At 60.8% G+C, this 18571-nt stretch overlaps 1 protein-coding gene across 1 annotated transcript in view; it reads left to right on the plus strand.

Moving 5' to 3' along the window:
- The first annotated feature begins 969 nt into the window (after positions 1-969).
- The window catches only part of ZNF274 (zinc finger protein 274), a 28615-nt gene continuing 11013 nt past the window's right edge, over positions 970-18571 (plus strand). The window contains 11 exon segments of the mRNA XM_037515636.1: positions 970-1067; positions 2272-2398; positions 3118-3210; positions 11221-11373; positions 11376-11690; positions 12380-12489; positions 13067-13193; positions 13704-13910; positions 14006-14663; positions 15262-15359; positions 17817-17924. Of these exon segments, the coding sequence (XP_037371533.1) occupies positions 1035-1067; positions 2272-2398; positions 3118-3210; positions 11221-11373; positions 11376-11690; positions 12380-12489; positions 13067-13193; positions 13704-13910; positions 14006-14663; positions 15262-15359; positions 17817-17924 (2029 nt within the window). The 5' untranslated portion in view covers positions 970-1034.

Here is an 18571-nt window from a genome sequence, read left to right on the forward strand (position 1 = left end):
CCCAGGCCCCCTAACTGCCTGCCTGCCCAGGAGCCGTCGGGGTTCAGATGGCCCCACGCAGGTCCTTTCCCCAAGCTCCGGCCTGCGCCCTCTGCCGTCACTGCCAGGGGGCTGTGCTCAGAGCGAAGCCCGGCTCTGCCCTGGGCGGCTCCTTCCCGAGCGGCCTCGGTCTCCGCGGCTTCGCCGCGCGCAGCTCCAGCCTCCCTCGACAGCCTCCCGCCTGCCCCAACCCTACCCCCGCCACGCGCATGCGCCCAGCCCTGCCGGGACGCGCGCGGGGGCTCGCCCCGCCCCCTCGGGGGTTTCCGGCCAAGGGCGAGCGCGCCGCCCTTTGTGCGTTTCCCGCCCGGGCCGCGGCGGGCGTTGGCCCCGCCCCCTGCGCGCCTCCCGCCTGCTCGGTGGGCGAGGTAGGCCCCGCCCCGCCCGGCCCCGCCCTCCTCACGCCGCTCCGTCCGTGCCCGGTGGCCTCGCGGCGGGACGCCCATGCCCCCCGACCTGCGTCGCCGTCAGCGCCAGCCTTAGGGCCTCGGCACGGGACTCGGGCCAACGCGCCGAAGGGCCCGGCCGCTCTTCGCCCGCCGGCCGCGATGGCCGCCAAGATGGCCGCGCGCGGGACCGGCCGCCGCGCCGCAGGGGTGTCTGGGAGTTGTAGTCCATGGCCCGCGTTGACGCACTTCACCCGGGCCGACGGTCGCCATTGTACGGCGCGCGCGGGTGAGTGCGGCCGAGACGTGCGCCCGTCGGGGCGGCGGGGAGGCCCTCGGGGGCGCGCGCAGCCCCAGGCCGCCCCCCGCACCCCGGGGCGGGGCCCACTCGCCGCCGGCCGCCCCCGGGCGGAGAGGGGCGCCGGACGCCGCGGGCGGGTGGGGCCGGGGCGGGGCCGGCCCGGCGGGCGGGCGGGGGCGGGGCGGGGCGGCGCGTCGCGGCCTCGGGCGGCAGGTGTCCTCGGAGTCGGGGCGCCCGCGCCCCCTCAGCGCCCCCTCGGCCGTCCCAGGACGCTGCAGCCCGCGCGGCGCCGGCAGGAAGAGCGCGGCATGGCTTCCGGACTTCCGACGGCCTGGCTCCGGGTGAGTGCGGGCCGTGACCCCAGCCCGGCCCTGCCCCGGCCGCGGGCGGCGACGGCGGGGCGGCCGCTCTCCCGGGGTGCCGGGGCGCGCGCGGCGGGCGGGCGGGCGGGCGGGCGGGCGCTCCGCGGGGGCCGGTGCCCGGCGGGCCCGGGGCAGTCAGGGCGCCGCGCCGCCCGGCGGGGGCAGCGGGTTTCGCAGGGCCCGGCCGCCTGCTGGTCTCGGCGGATGCTGAGAAACCGACCCGGAGCTGATGGGAGCGCGGGGCCCGCGGAGCGCGGGGGGGCCCCGGCGGGGGAAGTGGAGCCGGGCCGTGGGTGGAGGCTGTGGTTTCAGCGCCGGAAACCCCCCTGGAGGCGCCGCCGGGAGTGTCTGCAGCGTGGGGCCCCCGGCCTCGCCGCCCGCAGGGGCCTTCAGAGAATGAAGATGGGGCTCCGGGGGCGCGGGCTCGTCTCAGAGCTGTGAAGCTGGCCGCGGCCACCGCCGCACGAGTTCACCCCGGCCAGGGAGCTGCCCACAGGGCGCAGCAGACTCTCCCGTCTCCCCGCGGCTCCCCTCAGCAGTGGATTCCAGTGGATCCGCCTGTTCTGCTCCCCGCTCTGTCTCTGGGGAATCCTCTCACTCTCGCACCTCTGGCCTGCACCCCAGCTCTTGTAGCACAGATAAATTTTTTTAAAAAACAACATAGAATGAGGATGGTCCTAGGGCCTCCCCGGTGGCGCAGCGGTTGAGCGCTGGGTTGCGAAGCTGCCCGCGGCCTCTGTAGCGCCGGTTCGATCCCCGGCTGCTCCCCGGCCACCGGAGGAGCCCACATGGCGCGCAGACCCCTCCTGCCGCCCGCTGCTCCCCTCAGCAGTGTCCTTCGGTCCTTCTGCCTGCTCTGCTCCCCGCTCTGGCTCTGGTGAATTCTCTCACCCTCCCGTGCTTCTGACTGTACCCAGTGCATGTATAAACAAACAAACAAACAAATAAATAAATAAAGCATGCCTCTATAAAAAAAAAAAGCTTATTAAAAAAAAAAAAAAAGAATGAGGATGGTCCTCCCAGCTCACGGCTGTGCCCTGCTCGGGTTAAGCTGGGGCTTTCCGTGTCAGGTGAAGACAGGGATTTCTGATAGGAGGAGCGGCCCCCCTTCTGCACCCAGGCAGCCTCCCCTCCTGTCACCGGGGAGAGCAGGCCCGGCTGAACAGGAGCCTGTGGGTTTTAGGAACCGGTGATCTTTGATGACGTGACCTTGCGCTTTTCACCGGAGGAGTGGGGCCTGCTGGACTCGGAGAAGAAGTCCATGTACAGGGAGGTGATGCTGGAGAACTACCAGAACTGGGTCTCCGTGGGTAAGGCCGTCTCGGGTCAATAAAGATCTGTGCTTCGCAGCGGGAACGTGGTGCCTCCGGTGTGTGTCTGCTTGGGCTCAGGCGTGGGTCGGAATGGACGTGGCGCTGCCTTGGGGCCTGAGGGCGGGGGCTCTGCTCTGTCCCGGTCAGAAAAGGGCAACGTCATGTGGGACTCTGGAGCTTCCTCTTACCGTTCCACAGAGCCCTGAGCCCCAGGGGGTGGTTTCATCAGGGATGCTTCCAGCTGCACAGCAGACGCTTGTCCTGGAAAGGAGGACCCCAGGGGACATGTTGTCAGTGTCCAGCAGCTCAGGAGTGTCTCCAGGGGCCCAAATCCTTGCATCCTTGTGGTTCGTGTGACCTTTCCCACCCCGCGCCTTGTGGCCAGCAGCGGCAGGGCTGTGGCTCCAGGAGTCACGTCTGTGTGAAAGGGACAGGAGGGGACGTGTGAGCCCGGGCTGGCTTTCTCCCAACTGTCACACATTTTAAAACGCTAACAGCCCTGAGCCGACAGAGTTCCCTCTGTGTCTCCTTGGCCAAATCCAAGTTCCTCTGCCCACCTCGCTGGCAAAGGGGTCCACAAAAGCGGGAGCTGGTGGGGTACACGGGGTCACCATCCCCGCCCTAGCAGGGGAGAAGGCGGGGCCCGTGAGCACCACAGCAGAGTGAGTCTGCTCCCGAGCACGGGCCCCAAGCTCTGTCTCTTTTCCCTTGGGCAGAGCATCAGCTTTCCAAGCCAGATGTGGTGTCTCAGTTAGAGGAGGCGGAGGCGCTCTGGTCCATGGAGAGAGGCGTGCAGGACACCTTTGCAGGTGAGAAGCAGACACACGGGAACCCCGTCAGGGATCGGGCCAGGTGTCTCGAGGTCGCTCGGCCGGGGCACAGGAGGAGTAGCCTGCGGGTCTGCGGGGCCAGGCTCCGGGTGGACGGCGGGCGGAACAGGACCGGCGCTGGTGTCCGGCTGGGCAGCGGGGGCGCCCTCCTGCGGCTGCTGTGTCAGCGCCGGTGGCTGCTGGCCGGCCGCTGCAGGTAGCCTCGTTTTCCCGGGCCTGTCTGTGCCGAGGGCATCGCAGAACACACCTGCCGTATGTTTCCTTGAGCGCTGCCGTTCTCTGTAGGTGGGTGTGGCTCTGGGAAGTGAGTCTGCGGCTCAGCCAAGACGGCTGAAGATCCGCTGGCGACAGGTTGTCGTCTGAAGTCACTCAGGTCCTCGGCTGCTCGCGCATGCGAGGCCCCGTCCCCTTCCCGCAGCCCCTGCCAGTCTTGTCCGCAGATGGGCCGGGAGGAGGGGTGTCTGCGGTTTGGCTCCTGTTTGCCTCACGCAGTCGCGTGCGCTCTCCGTTTCTGTTTGTATTTGCTTGTGTGAGCTCGTACACCTTGTTATTATTTGGCGCGTGAAACCGTCCTGCAGGCGTTCATGTGGCCACTGTCCCCGGCCAGCTTCTCTCTTCCACTTTCAGTTTCCGTGGAAAAGTTCTGTGAGTTCCGACATTTTCCCTCTCAGATCTCTGCTCACTGCTGCTCTCGGTTTGCTAGCACACCTTCCCAGAAACACGCTCTCGTATGCCCTTTGGGTTTTGTTGAGCTGCCCGCTTCCCGGGAGGACGCTGTCCAGTGACTCTGTACGGGCTGTGGGCCTCCTTCTTCAGCACCATTTTTTGACAAGACTCTCAGGCTTGTCTGGAGACACGGTTATATCAGTGACTCAGTTCCCGTGTCATTGTCACGCGCAGACCCTCTTCCCCTTTGATCTCTGTGTCCCTGAGCAAACACTGTTACCACATTTATTGTACCTTTATAAGTCGTTCTGTGGCTTTAGCAAGCTGGGATCGTGGCAGCTATTGAAGATGTCTCAGGCAGCCGCCCGGCATCATTGTGTCTAGGTTCATTGAGAAAATCCTGTTGAAATGTCTGCTACGTTTCGTTGGGTTTAGAAATTCCCTGATGCAGATTTGGTCTTTGTAGTCAAATTTTGGCACAAGAGGGCTGTTAGGAGTTCCTTGTATTTGCCTTTATCTGGCCTGGTTAATTGTCCTTGCAGTCTTAGGTGGTGGTTCAGGCTGAACCAGTCGAACTCGCTAAACTCCTCTTACTGTTGTAACAGTTTTCAGTTCTCTCAGCACAGAGTTCCTGTACCAGCAAGTCTGAAGGAGACATTCCTTATTAACATCTTTTTTGTCCAGTCGTATGTGCTCGGTGAGCCGGTCCTTGCAAAACACGGAAGCTGAGAATGTCAGGTGTGTCTGATCTCTGGCACTGGATGACATGGGATTTTGATTTCATTCAAGTCAGTTTTTATCTGGCAAAAAAAGTCCTTGGTCCCCCAGCTAATAAATGACAAGCCAAAAGCGGCCCCAGTGTCTCCCCTTCAGAACCTTCAGAACAAGGTGATCACGGGGATTTTCTCCTTCTAGTAGTTAACAGCGACGTAACAGACAGAAGCACCTTGGTTGTGACGTGGTCCTGACGTCCATTAATTTGATTATTGTGGATTTTTGCATCAGTGTTCCTGAATACGGTCGGGGGAGCTGGTTTTCTCTGCTGCTCCCGTCAGTGTCTCTGTGAGTGTTCGGAATCTCTGTAGGAAGCGTCGGCTGCTCTTCCTTTCCTGTGTCCTCTGTGCCTTCATGCCAGTGACATCAGGCAGACCTGCTGGCAGGACGTGGCTGGGACTGCACCCTGCCCCGTGTCTGGGCTTCTTCACAGGAGAGAGGCTGGAGTCTCGTTCCTTGGCTCTGCCCCACTTTCTCATCTTGTTGCAGGTCTCTCCACGTGCCGGCTTGTGGGGCAGCACCAAGCTCTCTGCTTTCTCTTTTGTTTTCAGTCCCTTCCTTCCCCTCCCTGCGCTGAAACCTCTCTCCTAAGCACCAGCGCAGCCCACTGAACTTGTCCTCTTTGGGGCGACCTCCGCAGCACACGCATTGTGCCTGCCCAGCGCTCGCAGTCCCCCTGCTGGTACCCCTGGGTGCGGCCTCCTGATGCCCTCCTGTCCTGGTGTCTCATCCTCCCTGGGTTGCATTCCATCTCCTGCATGGGCAAACCTCCCGCCTTGTTGTGAGGGAGGAGCTACGGAGGGCACAGGGTGGTGGGGGCAGTAGAGGTGCCTGTGGTAGGGGAGAGGTGATGGAACCTAGCCTGAGAGAGTAGCAGCGGTTGGGGAGACTCCAGCGCGGCTTTCCCCACAAGTAGGTCATTCAGAGGGGCTCGCCGAGTGGGGTTAACTGACTAAGGCTGCAAAGAAAAGGAAACTGCCAGGAATTCCCCGCAGATGACAGGAAGCTCTCAGAGGGTTTCCTGTTACTGTGCTGTCCAGTGCAGGCCCCGCACTGTCTGGACGCAGCGTGGTCCCTGGAAACCTCTCATCAGAGTGGTGGCAAAAGAAACAGCAGTTCCGTAATCCCTGACCCAAGAGATAAGCCGACAAGACTATACCAAATAGCACCTAAAACCTAAAATAGCACTGACATAGGAAAAGCAGCAACAACGCGAGCCATGCACTTGTGGGAAGTCGTCCCCAGGAGCCGTGGCAGTGCCAGCCACGCCCAGCTGCCTCCTGCACAGCCCATCAGGAGACACCGAGGAGTAGTTTTGCTTTCGCCTTTTGCTATAGAAATGAACGTCCTCTTTGGGATTCTTTTGGTCACCAAAAACAGGTGCTAATCAGGTCTTTTGTAAAAGTGAGGTGGCGTAAGGCGAGTTTTTGAGAAGAGGGTGTGAACAGAAGTTACGTGATAGTACAAACCGCATCCCGGTCGCTTCTACAAAGGTTGAAGTTCCACGGCCTGTCCCATTTTTTCCTCCCTATGTAAATGAACACGAGTGGGAGGGGGTTAGAGGCGAGGTTTGCAGGCTCAGCCTGAATGCACCTGCCTGGATCCGGCGCTGGGAACGTGTTTCCTTCATGTTCGCCGAGGCCGGCATCTCCGGCTCTGGTCTCATTCCCAACCCGTGCATGAATGTGCTTCTCTTTAATGCAGAAACACCTGCGATTGACTCAAAAGTCAGGCCTTGCTGCCTCCACTCAGTTGGCATGCCTCTCCATGAAAGCAAAAGTGACAGCGAAAACCGTGGTTGAAGTAGAAGGGAAAGCGGGTAAACATGTCGGTCGGGTGGCAGCGTCAGGACGGAAGGGGCGGGAGTATTTGCTGGCGCCCAGATCTCCCGCCGTTCCTCTGATTTCAAGAAAGCATTGCCATAATGGGGTTCAGGTAGAAACGAGATATAATCTAGATTTACTCGTTAGAAAAGCAACAGAGGGAAGACACTTCAGAGGCCACGGCTCTTGGAAAGCCTGCAGGCCATGTAACCTTTTTCCAGAGATCAAGGAGGAGACGAGCCCTACAAACGGGAAGTGCCAGTTCAGATTGAGTGCAAGCATTGGTAGAAAACGTAACATGAGCAAAAAGGAGACCCTGCTCTAGATTTCCTCTTCGTGGAGCCTGCTGGACTGTCAGCAAAAGTTTTTTTGTAAGAAATCAGTTGTTTTATTAAAAAAAACAACAACAACAACAAAGCCTGGAAAAACGTGTGTAGTGTGAGAAAGCCCGCTTTCCCATCAGCTGGGCAGCGTTCAGCTGAGAGAAGGGCTCCGTGTGAGACAGACATGCAAAGATCTAACCAGAGAAAGTTCTCTCCCTGAGTTTTCTGACATGAGAACTCAACAGGGAGGAAATCCCAGTGGGTCATAGCAGGAAAGGTTTGGGCACGATTCAGTCTGACGCAAGAACGTTCAGACCGCACCCAAAAAGGACAGGGGTGTTAAATTTGGAAAAGTTCTCAGAGCAAAATATCATTCCATCTGAGAGTTCTGAAAGCATGGGGGTGTCATTATGGTGGCAACGGTCTGGCGCACAGCTGGCTTCACGCAGCGACACCATGACAGACAGGAAACCGCTGGAGCGCGCCCTCAGAGCCGGCGCAGGCTTCAGGATTTACAGCGCCGGCTGGCAAGCAGCCCTGCAGTAGGAGTCCTCATTGTGGTCAGCATCAGAGGACTCATATGAGAACAGACCCTGCATGTGATCTGTACAAGCAGATCGGCGGCCTTGGTTCTCTTCTTACTTGACGGAACAAAAATGAAACAACACCAAAAAAAAAAAAAAAAAAAAAGGTACGCTGTAGAGGACCATATTGAATAATAAAAATGAAATATTTCATTTTTTGAATATAAAAATACTCCTATTTTTAGAACAGATGAGTCATAAAGAAGGCACATTTGATCACATGCAGCGCGCAGATAAAGCAGGTCCTGTCTTTCCTGTAGAACTTATTCTCGGGCTGGAACATCTAGAGCAGATGTGAAATATCGTGGGTGCAGGCAGGCCTCCTCTGTTTCCCATGTATGTCCCCAGTTGCTAACACAGTGACTCCCTAGCTCAGGAAACATTGAGTGAATAAATGAAGAAATTGTAAGTAGCAAGAAGGCATCTTCCAAGAAGAGACATGGACGACAGTCAGGCTTTGCATTAGAAGTGGGGAAGGAGTGGTAAGGTTCGAAATAATGAGGTAACAGATAATGCTATAAGAACTTTGAGGTTCGGACCTCCCTGGTGGTGCAGGGGTTGAGAGCTGGGTTGCGAAGCTGCCCGCAGCCTCTGCAGCGCCGGTTCGATCCCCGGCCACCGAAGGAGGGTCCCACATGGCGCGCAGACCTCTCCTGCTGCCCAGACCTCTCCTGCCGCCCGCTGCTCCCCTCAGCAGTGTGCTTCGGTCCTTCTGCCTGCTCTGCTCCCCGCTCTGGCTCTGGTGAATTCTCTTATCCTCCTGCGCTTCTGACTGTGCCCAGTGCTTGTATAAATAAATAAATAAATCTTTAAAAAAAAAAAAAAGAACTTTGAAGTTCTTCGGGCCTCCCCAGTGGCGCAGCGGTTGAGCGCTGGGTTGCGAAGCTGCCCGCAGCCTCTGCAGTGCCTGTTTGATCCCCGGCTGCTCCCCGACCACCGGAGCAGGGTCCCAAATGGCACGCAGACCTCTCCTGCCGCCCGCTGCTCCCCTCAGCAGTGTGCTTCGGTCTTTCTGCCTGCTCTGCTCCCCGCTCTGGCTCTGGTGAATTCTCTCACCCTCCCGCACTTCTGACTGTACCCAGTGCTTGTATAAATAAATAAATAAATCTTCAAAAGAAAAAAAAAAAGAACTTTGAGGTTCTGACTCAAGAGTCTAAAATGCTGAATCATGTTTTGGCAAGAATTCAGTCTTGGAAAGTATACTTACATACTGTGCTATCTTTTTTTAAGATTGATTTATTCATGCACACAAGAACTGGGGTGCAGGTCAAATGTGTGGGGGGAGAGGATTCACCAGAGACAGAGTGGGGAACAGAACAGGCAGACAGACAGAAAATACACTCCTGAGGGGAGCAGCGGGGGAGACAGGAGAGGTCTGCACCGTGTGGGTAGCTCCCTGGCTGGCTGGGATTGAACCTTCCCTGCAGAAACTGTGGACAGCTTCACAGCGCTGTGCTCAACCGCCTTCGCCACCGGGGAGGCCCCATACTGTGCGATCTTAATACAACACCACTTTCCGTTCTCTGTCACCCAAATTTGCAAAGGGCCTTGTGCCCTTGCCTCTCACTGGGGACCATACTGCATGGTGTCCAGATGTAGCGCCTGGGGTAAGTTCAAGGCCTGAGATCCTTGACTATTAACTAAGTGAGAAGGAAAACAAATGACCTAAGCATTTGACTCAATCAACTTTTAGAGGAAAACTCCAGAAGTCCAAGGGAAAGATTAAAAATGATAAAGGCAGGAATAAATGAATCAGAAATGGAGGAGAAAAGGAATGCAAGAGCTCATTTTTTGGGTAGATCAAATGTAAGACCCACTTTGATTGAATAAAGAATGAAGAGCAGTCTTGCTGCCCACTTGTGACTGTGCAGGGGCTTCCTGTCACCACCTCTCTCCCCCGCAGGGCAGCGGCCTCCTGCTCCTCACTGATCTCCTCTGGGGGGGTTGCTCCCATCAGGGCCCCTGCCTGCAGCCGTGCAGGCCTCTCAGCAAACCTCTCCCTCTCGGGGCAGCCCTTCTCCTGCCCACTGGCCTCTGTGCAAGTGTCCTTTACTCTTCTGTCCCTTTACTAATACGCCTGCTCTTTCAAGTGTGGGAAAAAAAAAATTAAAAGCAAGCAAAAACCTATACTAGGGAAGGGCAGAATCTGTACAGTCACGTGTACTTTTCCATTCAATATTTTGCACATCTATTCCAAAGAATGTGCCAGCCTGTATGTGCTAATATGAAATAATTTCCAAGAAATGTGGTTTCTTTTCCAAAATATTTATGAATACAAGAACTGGGGTGTAAGCCAGAGGTTCTGGGGGTGAGAGGCTTCACAGAGAGTGGGGTGCAGAACAGGTGGACTGATTGAAAAACACTGCTGAGGGGAGCAGCACGGAGTCAGGAAAGGTCTGCTGCACCGTGTGGGTAGCTCCCTGGTCGGGCATCGAACTCATGCTGCAGTGGCTGGCGATAGCTTGATAGTGCTGTGCCACCAGGCAGGCCCATGTTTCTTAAACTACCTAGTTGCTGCCCATAACCATGGACGTTGTGGTCCAGAAATGTCTTTCTGACAAAGTGGGCAGTTGCGTGTCAGCACTGACTTGGGAAGATCATTTCCACGGAACTGGAACATGAGTTTGCTTGAACACAGGCTTCAGTGTTAAGGGACACTCTGCAACGTGTGTTTCCACCACGGCGCCCGATGTGAGAAACAGTGAGGCGGGGGGAATACTGGCAGCTCATGAGAAAATCACTCTCTGAAAGGGTTACAGGTGTAAGAGCTCAGCAGGGTGCGGGATTGCAAGACACAGGGGAAGCTTTGGACTTTCTACCCGCGACAACCCATTTACAACAAGGGAGGGGGGATTTCCTCCTTCGAGGAGAGGAGCCGAGGGGTAGCAGGCCCTGCGGCAAGGAGGTTCGTGGAACACGGAACGTTTGACTCGGTCGCAGTCCCGAGGGCCCGCGGTGGCCAGCGCCTGGCGGCCCGAGCAGCAGGCCTGGAGCGGTGCCCGCCGAGGTCGCGCCTGAGGGAGCAGCAGGGCCCGCCCCGCGGCTGGGGAAGCAGCAGGCGGGGTGTTCGCAGAGCCGGGGGCCTGGGCCCGGCCCCTGCCCGGGATCCCAGCGGCAGCCGCCGTCGGGCGGGACGCGAGGCCGGTGCGGGTTCCCGGAGCTTGACGAAAACGGGGACATCCGGACAGAAGCCCCGCGGCTCGTGGGGAGTCGCCCGGACGCCCACCGCGGCCGCCGCTGTTGCTTCAGCTTCTGTCGTCCGAGCCCCAGGACGACGCTGGGGGGGTGAGGCCTGCGGCCTCGGGGGGCCTCGGGGGGCCTCGGGGCCTGCGCTCGTCCTTGGCCGGTGCTTCCTGGGCACGTGGAGGAGCCGCCCACCGCCCGCCGGCCATCGCCCCGGCGCCTCGGCCCTGCCGCACGGCCCGTGTGGACGTGGCCTCCCCGACGGGCTGCCCCGAGCCGCAGCCGCAGCCGCAGCCGCTGCCGTGGAGAGAAGGGACGCGGCTCCGAGGAGATGACCCGGAGCGGGGCGCCGAGCCGAGGGGTGGGGACGGTCCACAGGCGGGCGCGGCGGGGGCACCTCCGGGAGGCGAGACGGCGGCCGCGGAGGCCCGTCTAGGTGCCCAGGGCGCGGACCGACGGGGCTTTCATCGCGGGCGCTCTTTCCAGTAGGCGGCGCGGAGCGGGGCTCGGGGTGTGGGGGGCTCCCCTCACGTCGAGCCTCCGACGCGCCCCGGGAGCCCCCGCCCTGCCGGCCCCGCGATGCGTCTCGGGCCGGGCTCCGAGCCGGCCCCTGAGCGCCTGTCTCGCCGCCCACAGCGTGTCCGCAGCCGCCCGGCGCCCCCCGCCCGCCGCCGGCCGCCGCCGAGAGCCCCCTGGCGAGGATCGAGCTGGTCGAGGTCCTGACGCTCAACCGCGAGGTCGCGCGCACCCGCAACGCCCAGATCCGCGCGCTCTACGCCGACGGCGCGGGCCTGAGCCCCGACGCGCCCCGCGAGCCCGCCCCGGGGCCCCGGACCCCGAGGCCGCGCGCCAGCTGTTCCGGGGCTTCCGCTACCAGGACGCGGCGGGGCCCCGCGAGGCCCTGGCCCGGCTCCGCGAGCTCTGCCGCCGGTGGCTGCGGCCCGAGGCGCGCTCCAAGGAGCAGATGCTGGAGCTGCTGGTGCTGGAGCAGTTCCTGGGCGCGCTGCCCGCCAAGCTGCGCCTGTGGGTGCAGTCGCAGCACCCCGAGGACTGCCAGAGCGCGGTGGCCCTGGTGGAGGACATGGCCTGGATCGCCCAGGAGGATGGTGAGTGCGGGGGCCGCGTTGGGTGGGGCCCCAGGGAGCCCTGGCTTCTTGGGGCCAAGGGGTGCGGTGCTTGGGCTCCACTGCTGCCAGGGCCAGGGTGTCCGGTGCCGCTCGCGCTGGCAGGAGGCTGTGAGTTCGTCCTGGGAGCAGATACCCTGGTTAGTGTCCAGAGGACGGAGCCCCGCGGTGCCCCCAAGTGGGCAGTGAGAGTCTGAGGCGTGAAGGTGACCACAGGAGGCCCCAGCTTCAGGCTGGGCTGGATCCAGCGCCTTCTCGCCTCAGGCCCCTCCCCAGCCTCCTGGGCTCCGCCTCCGAACCCTGAGGGAACCTCTAAGCAGCCAGTGCCCCGGAGGGCACAATGTGCTGGGTCCGGCTGGATCCTTGTCCTTCTCGATTGTGGGGTGGGGTCCAGCGACAGAAGCCAGGGCACAGGTGGGGACTCGGAGGCTGTTGTCCCCTCAGGTGGGGAGACCCATGTGACTTGCATCAGGGTGGGCGTGTGCCCAAGATTGGCCCCCGTCCAAGGACCACCCACCCCTGGGGCTGGCAGAAGGAGGGAGGTAGGAAAGGCGTCTGGGCCTCTGCGCAGGGATGGGGCCCGCAGCCCAGGGAGCCGGGGTCCAGGTGGCAGCCTGGGGAGGACTGGGCTGGAGTAGCCACTCACTGACCCCAGCTGCCGTCCCCCCCAGCGCCGCCCACCCAGGACCCTGCCTGCGCTCCCGAGGACCCCACCCCGCAGGAGGAGGAGGAGGAGACCCGAGAGCACAAGGCGGCCAGGCCTGTGAAGGAGGTACCTGAGGTGAGTGGGTCCCCCCCTCTGCGGTCAGTGCCGGTGGAGGGGCCGCCACGCCTGTCAGGAGAGCGCGGGGCAGGGACACACCAGGGTCAGCCTTGGGGGCTGAGGCTGTCTGGTCACTGGGAGGAATGGCCCCGTCCCCGGGGCACCCCCAGGCTGTCAGCCTGACCCAGAGCGGAAGCCCCTGGCCGCTGGCGCGGGGTGCACTGACTCGGCTCTCGTGGGGTCCATTCTTTGGGGCCGGTCCTGCAGGGCTGTGTCTGGGGGCTCCCGGGGTCAGGTTCTCTGGACTCAGCCTTGGGCTCCGCTTCCTCCCACTCCTACCCCAGCAGACTCGGCCCCTCATGGGCATGAGGCTACCCAGAGCCCTGGTCAGCTCCTCAGAAGGCCCATCCTGGAGAAAGGGGGGGTCCGGGCGGTGGTGGCCCGTCGGGGGAGTGAGGTCCCGCCCCAGCCCAGGCTCCCCTCCAGGAGACACTCCGGCCGGGCAGGGTCACATGTCAGCGTGGCCAAGTGAACCCCAAAGCAGGTGTCCTCCAGTTTCCCCACCTGGCAGTGACCCTTGATCCTGACATTGCAGGAGCCTGTGACCTTCCTGGACGTGGCCGTAGACTTTAGCAGGGACGAGTGGGGCCTGCTGGACCTGACGCAGCGGACCCAGTACCACGACGTGATGCTGGAGACCCTCGGGCACCTGGTCTCTGTGGGTGAGGCCCCCTCCCCACCCCCTGCTCCCCTCATACCCCACGGCCCCTGGAACCCCCGTGGGCCTGCAGGGCAGGCGTTGAAAGGCCCCACCGGCCGTCCACCCCCAGGTGGGAACGGGCGCCCCCCAACCTCTCCACAGCCCATCGCCGGATGTGCTGGGGGAACAGTGACCTCTGGGTTCTTCACGGTATTAACCCGCAAGGCACTTGCTTTTTTTAAAGATTTATTTATTTATGCATCCAGGAGCTGGGGTGCAGGCCAGAGGTGGGGGCAGGGGTGTGTGAGAGGACTCCCCAGAGACAGAGTTGGGGGCAGAACGGGCAGATCCACTGAAACCCACTGCTGAGGAGAACAGCGGGGAGACAGGAGGGGTCTGCTGTGCCCTGTGGGTCAGCTACCCCTGGGGGGGTTGGGGGAATTCAGGCTGCAGCAGTGACCCCTGAGACTGGCCCCACCAGCAGGGTGGGACACCCGCTCTCCAGGCGTCCACACCCTCGGTTTTCTTGCAGGGTGGGAGGCCACGCTGGAAGGCAAAGCGCCGGCGGAGACGTCGGGTGTTCCCGAGGAAGCGTCGATCCTGGACCCCAAAGTGGAAGAAGCGCCCAGCGACGAGGCCCCCGGAGACACCCTGCAGGCGGCGGCCCCCGGAGCCCCCGCCCCGGCCCTGAAGCCCGCCAAGCCCGCCCAAGAGGGCGCCGCGCCCGGGACGCCGCCGGGTGCGGACAGTGGGGCCCCCCAGGCCGCCCGCCGCCGCCGCGCCCCGCTGCACAAGAGCGTCCCCCGCAAGGGGCTGCGCCGGCGGGACCCCCAGCTGCGGGGCGGGGCGCGGGGCCAGCGCGCGGGGCCCCGCAGACGCCGACGGGCGGCGGGGACCGGGCCAGGCGGGCCAAGGAGCCCCGCGGAGCGGGGTTGGGGGGCGGCGGCGGGGGGCACCGGGCCGGGCGGCCCCAGGAGCCCGGCGGGGGCGGCCGCGCCCCGCTCCGGCCGCAGCAGATCACCTTCGTGCGCGTGCACAAGGGCAGCCAGGTGTGCCGCTGCAGCGCCTGCGGGAAGGTGTTCCGCAACCCGCGCTACTTCTCGGTGCACAAGAAGATCCACACGGGCGAGAAGCCCTACGTGTGCGGCGCCTGCGGCAAGGCCTTCGTGCAGAGCTCGTCGCTCACGCAGCACGAGCGCGTGCACACGGGCGAGCGCCCCTTCGAGTGCGCGCAGTGCGGCCGCACCTTCAACGACCGCTCGGCCATCTCGCAGCACCTGCGCACGCACACGGGCGCCAAGCCCTACCGCTGCCCGGCCTGCGGCAAGGCCTTCCGCCAGAGCTCGCACCTCACGCGCCACCGGCGCACGCACACGGGCGAGCGGCCCTACGCCTGCGGCCAGTGCGGCAAGGCCTTCACGCAGAGCTCGCACCTCATCGGGCACCAGAAGACGCACGGCGGCGCGGGCCTCCGGCGCAAGCGGCCGGCCTCGTAGCCCGGGGGACCGCGCGCCCCGTCGGGGCCCCTTGGCGACCGGGAGGTCGTGCGCGCGCGCCCGGTGCCTGCGACGGTGCGGAGGCCACGTTGGCCACGTGTTTCCGCCGTGGGGAGCCCCTGCGGACTTGAAGGGTGAGGCCGCCGGGGCCTGGACGTGCTTCTGGTCCGCAGGCCCCGACGGGGCGGCCCCGCGAGGACACCGCAGCGGTGCACGTCCACAGACGGGAGGCAGCGCCGCGGTCAATAAATTATATATTTCTGTGGTAGGGCCGTGTGTCTCTTCCGCACCTCTTCTTTTAAATTCCTTTGCACTCGTGATTTATTTTTAAAAGAAACCGTCGAAAGCAAGGAGGCGGAGTCTGCGCCCGCCCGCCCGCATCGCGGCAGGAGGCCCCGGCCCGGCTGAGGAGGCGCATCCTCAGCCCGTCCGGACACGAAAGGGCGCCCGCGTGGGCCGGCGAGACTCCGGGGCGCCCAGTCTCCGGCCCACAACCGAGCCCCTCCTCCCGGCCCCGACCGCCGCGCACAAGCCGTCGTGCACCACGGCCCCTCGCGCTGCATGATTTTCCTTTTTCGCCCTTGCATGTAAAAGGCAAGTGCGGGATGAGACGTTCCTGCTGCAGGAACCCCCGCCCCAGCTCTGGTGGCGAATTGGGGAGATCCCCACTACACCGCTGCAGGGCCAGACCCGTGGGTCCCGCCCAGGGTCCTGATAAGCTGGCCATTCCTGGAGAGGCCGGTGTGGAGAAGCCTGGAGGGCTCACTGCAGGGACAGGCGCAGGTGGGCAGCACAGGGGTGGCGAGGAGGGGCGGCTGCCCACCAGGTCCCCGGCACCTGGTGCTGAGGTCCTTGCTCAGCGCAGGTCCGTTGTCCTAGTTGTGTCTTGCAAAGTCCGTGCAGACGCCTCTGTGCGGGGAAGCAGGCATCTGGGCTGAGTCATCCTTTTAAGTTCGGTGGTTTTCAATAGACCCACAAGGTGGTGCAACCCCCCTGGGCTTCAGAACATTTTCTTTTTAATGTAAAAGAATTGGGGTACAGGCCAGAGGTGTAGGGGTGAGAGGAGTCACCAGAGACAGAGTGGGGAGCAGAACAGGCAGATGGACTGAAATCCACTGGTGAGGGCCACAGCGGGGAGACAGGCGAGGTCTGCTGCACCCTGTGTGTCAGCTCCCTGGCTGGGGATGGAACTCAGGTCATGGTGGCTGGCGATAGCTTGTTAGTGCTGAGACTGAACCCCTTGAGCCCTAAAATAAATCTTTTCAAAATTTATTTATACAAGAACTGGGGTACAGGCCAGAGGTGCAGGAGGGTGAAAGGATTCACCAGAGACAGAGTTGGGAGCCGAACAGGCAGACTGACTGAAATGTACTGCTGAGGGGAGCATCGGGGAGACAGGAGAGGTCTGCTGTGCCCTGTGGGCAGCTCCCTGGCAGGCCGGGGATTGAACTCGTGCTGCAGAGGCTGTGGCTTGCTTCATAATGTGAAGCTAAACCCTACCGTCCCAGGGAGGCCCCCGGATTTAAGAACATGCTAATCATTGCCCCAAGGAGCCCTGTGGCCGATCACACTGAGGCTTCCCCTGTCTCCTGGCAATAGGTTGCCTAGTTGACATTTCGCTGCATGGAATCACCTGGGTGGGGGCCGCCTGTGTCTGTCCTCAGGGCTCATCCATCTTGCGCAGATATCAGCACTCCATTCCTTTCAGTGGGCAAAGAGGACACCCCTCATGTGAGCAGCAATCCTGGGTTATGTCTTCATTATCTTTGATTGTTTTTTGAACATTACCACTGGCTCCTATCCTGCATCCAAGCCACCCCTGCACACCCTGAATGCATTACAGGATTAGAAACAAATCTGAGGGGCCTCCCTGGTGGCGCAAGGGTTAAGACGCAGCACTGTGAAGCTGTCCACAGCCTCTGCAGCATGAGTTCGAACCCCAGCCAGGGAGCTGAGCCACAGGGTGCAGCAGACCTCTCCTGTCTCGCCCGCTGCTCCCCTCGGCAGTGTATTTCGGTCTGTCTGCCTGTTCTGCTCCCCACTCTGTCTCTGGTGAATCCTCTCACCCCCGTGCCTCTGGCCTGTGCCCCAGTTCTTCTATGCATAAATAAATCTTTAGGGAAAAAAAGAAAGAAAGAAATCTAAGACACCTCTGCTTCTCTGTGCGTCTTTTGCGGCAACCTCCCTTTCTAATGCTCCTCCAGTCATGGGTTTTGGGTTTCTTTCAGAATGGGAGGCTGTACTTAAAAAGGAAGAGTCAGCTTGTGACGGAGATATTGCTAGGGAAGAGCCATCGTACCTCCTGCAAATGAAATGCTGCAGACAAGAGCTGGTCCCCTGGCCAGTGTCACTAGGAGAAGGACAAGATGGCAGAGGTGAGTGAGGGGAGCACCCGGAGGACTCTTGGAGTCAAATGGAACGTACCTCGGAGACGCTGCTCGCTCAGGAGCGCCACTGTGAGCCTGACCTTAGAAGTTACCAGAATGTAAGTCTCCTACCTCCGACATTACCTACAAGAACACGTTTCCATAAGCTTGACTCACAGGCTTAGGCGCTGAAACAGAATTCGGTTTTAATTAATCAACACAAAAGCTGGGCCCATCTGGCGCCCTGTGAAAATTATCAAAGCACTAGAACCTTGTGTCAGAGAATTTCCTCAAAGCAACGTGCTGATAACGAAATGGGAAATGAAAAACCTTGTGCCTATTCTGTCGGTAGTAACTCTTTCAACTATGTTGCTTCCCTTCATTTTCATAATGGATTTTTTTCAGCAGAGAACAGCAATGGCTGTAAGGACTAGGGAAGCACTGCTAATCGTTGCGTGTCTCTGAGGGAACATGAACCAGTGCATGTCAGGGCGCGTCAACGTGGGTGTGACAGGTACTTTCTCCAGACCAAAATCACTGCTCCTGGAGAGTGTCGTTCGGATGTGAGCAGGACCGTGAGGCCTTCCATGGGGCCGCACCTCTGACTGACTATGATACCCCCCAGGCTGGAAAGAAGCCCTCTGCTTGTTCTAAGTGTGGGAAATCTTCCAGCTGCTGCTCCAAGCTTGTCATGCACCAGAGAACACACTCTGGGAGAAGCCCTGTGAATGTACTCGACGTAGGACGTCTTTCAGCTAGAGCTCTGATCTTGTTGTGCACCAGGGGACTCACACTGGGAGAAGCCCTGTGAACATCCCCAGTGTGGGAAGTCGTTCACCCAGACTTCCAAACTTAACGGCATCAGCGAACATGCAACTGGAGAAAAACCCTGTGAGTGTCATGAATGTGAGAAATCTTCCAGGTGGAGCTCTAACCTTACTACGCATCAAAGAATTCAAACTGGAAAAAAGACTTATGAGTGTGCTCTGTGTGGAAAGTCCTTGAGTCAGAGCTCTGGCTTTGTTGCGCATAAAAGAACTCACACTGGAGAGAAACCCTATGACCGCAACCAGGGTGGGAAGTCCTTCACCTGAAGCACTCAGCTTACCAGGCACCTTCGAATTCACACCGCAGGGAAGCCGTATAAATGCAACCAGTGCGATAGGGCCTTTTCTGGGAGCACCCACCTCATGGGACATCAGAGAACTCATACTGGAGAGAAGCCTTCTGAGCGGGATCAATGTGGGAAAGCTTTCCCTGGGAGCTCCCACCTCCTTTCACACCAGAGAATTCATTCTGGCGAGAAACCATATGAATGTCGTGACTGTGGGAAGGCTTTCCTGCAGCAATGCAGGCAGCCGTGCATGAGCAAACACATCTGGAGAGAAGCCTTATGAGTGCCATCATGGTGGGAAAGCCTTCAGCCGGAGCTTGCCGGAGTCCTCTCACCTCCCACACCTCTGGCCTGTACCCCAGCTCTTCTACACAAACATCAATAAAATCTTTTTTTAGGGCCTCCCTTGTGTCGCAAGGGGTTG

Source organism: Talpa occidentalis, unplaced genomic scaffold (assembly GCF_014898055.3).
Source record: "Talpa occidentalis isolate TD23 unplaced genomic scaffold, MPIMG_talOcc4v2.1 talOcc4.17, whole genome shotgun sequence".
NCBI lineage: Eukaryota > Metazoa > Chordata > Mammalia > Eulipotyphla > Talpidae > Talpa > Talpa occidentalis.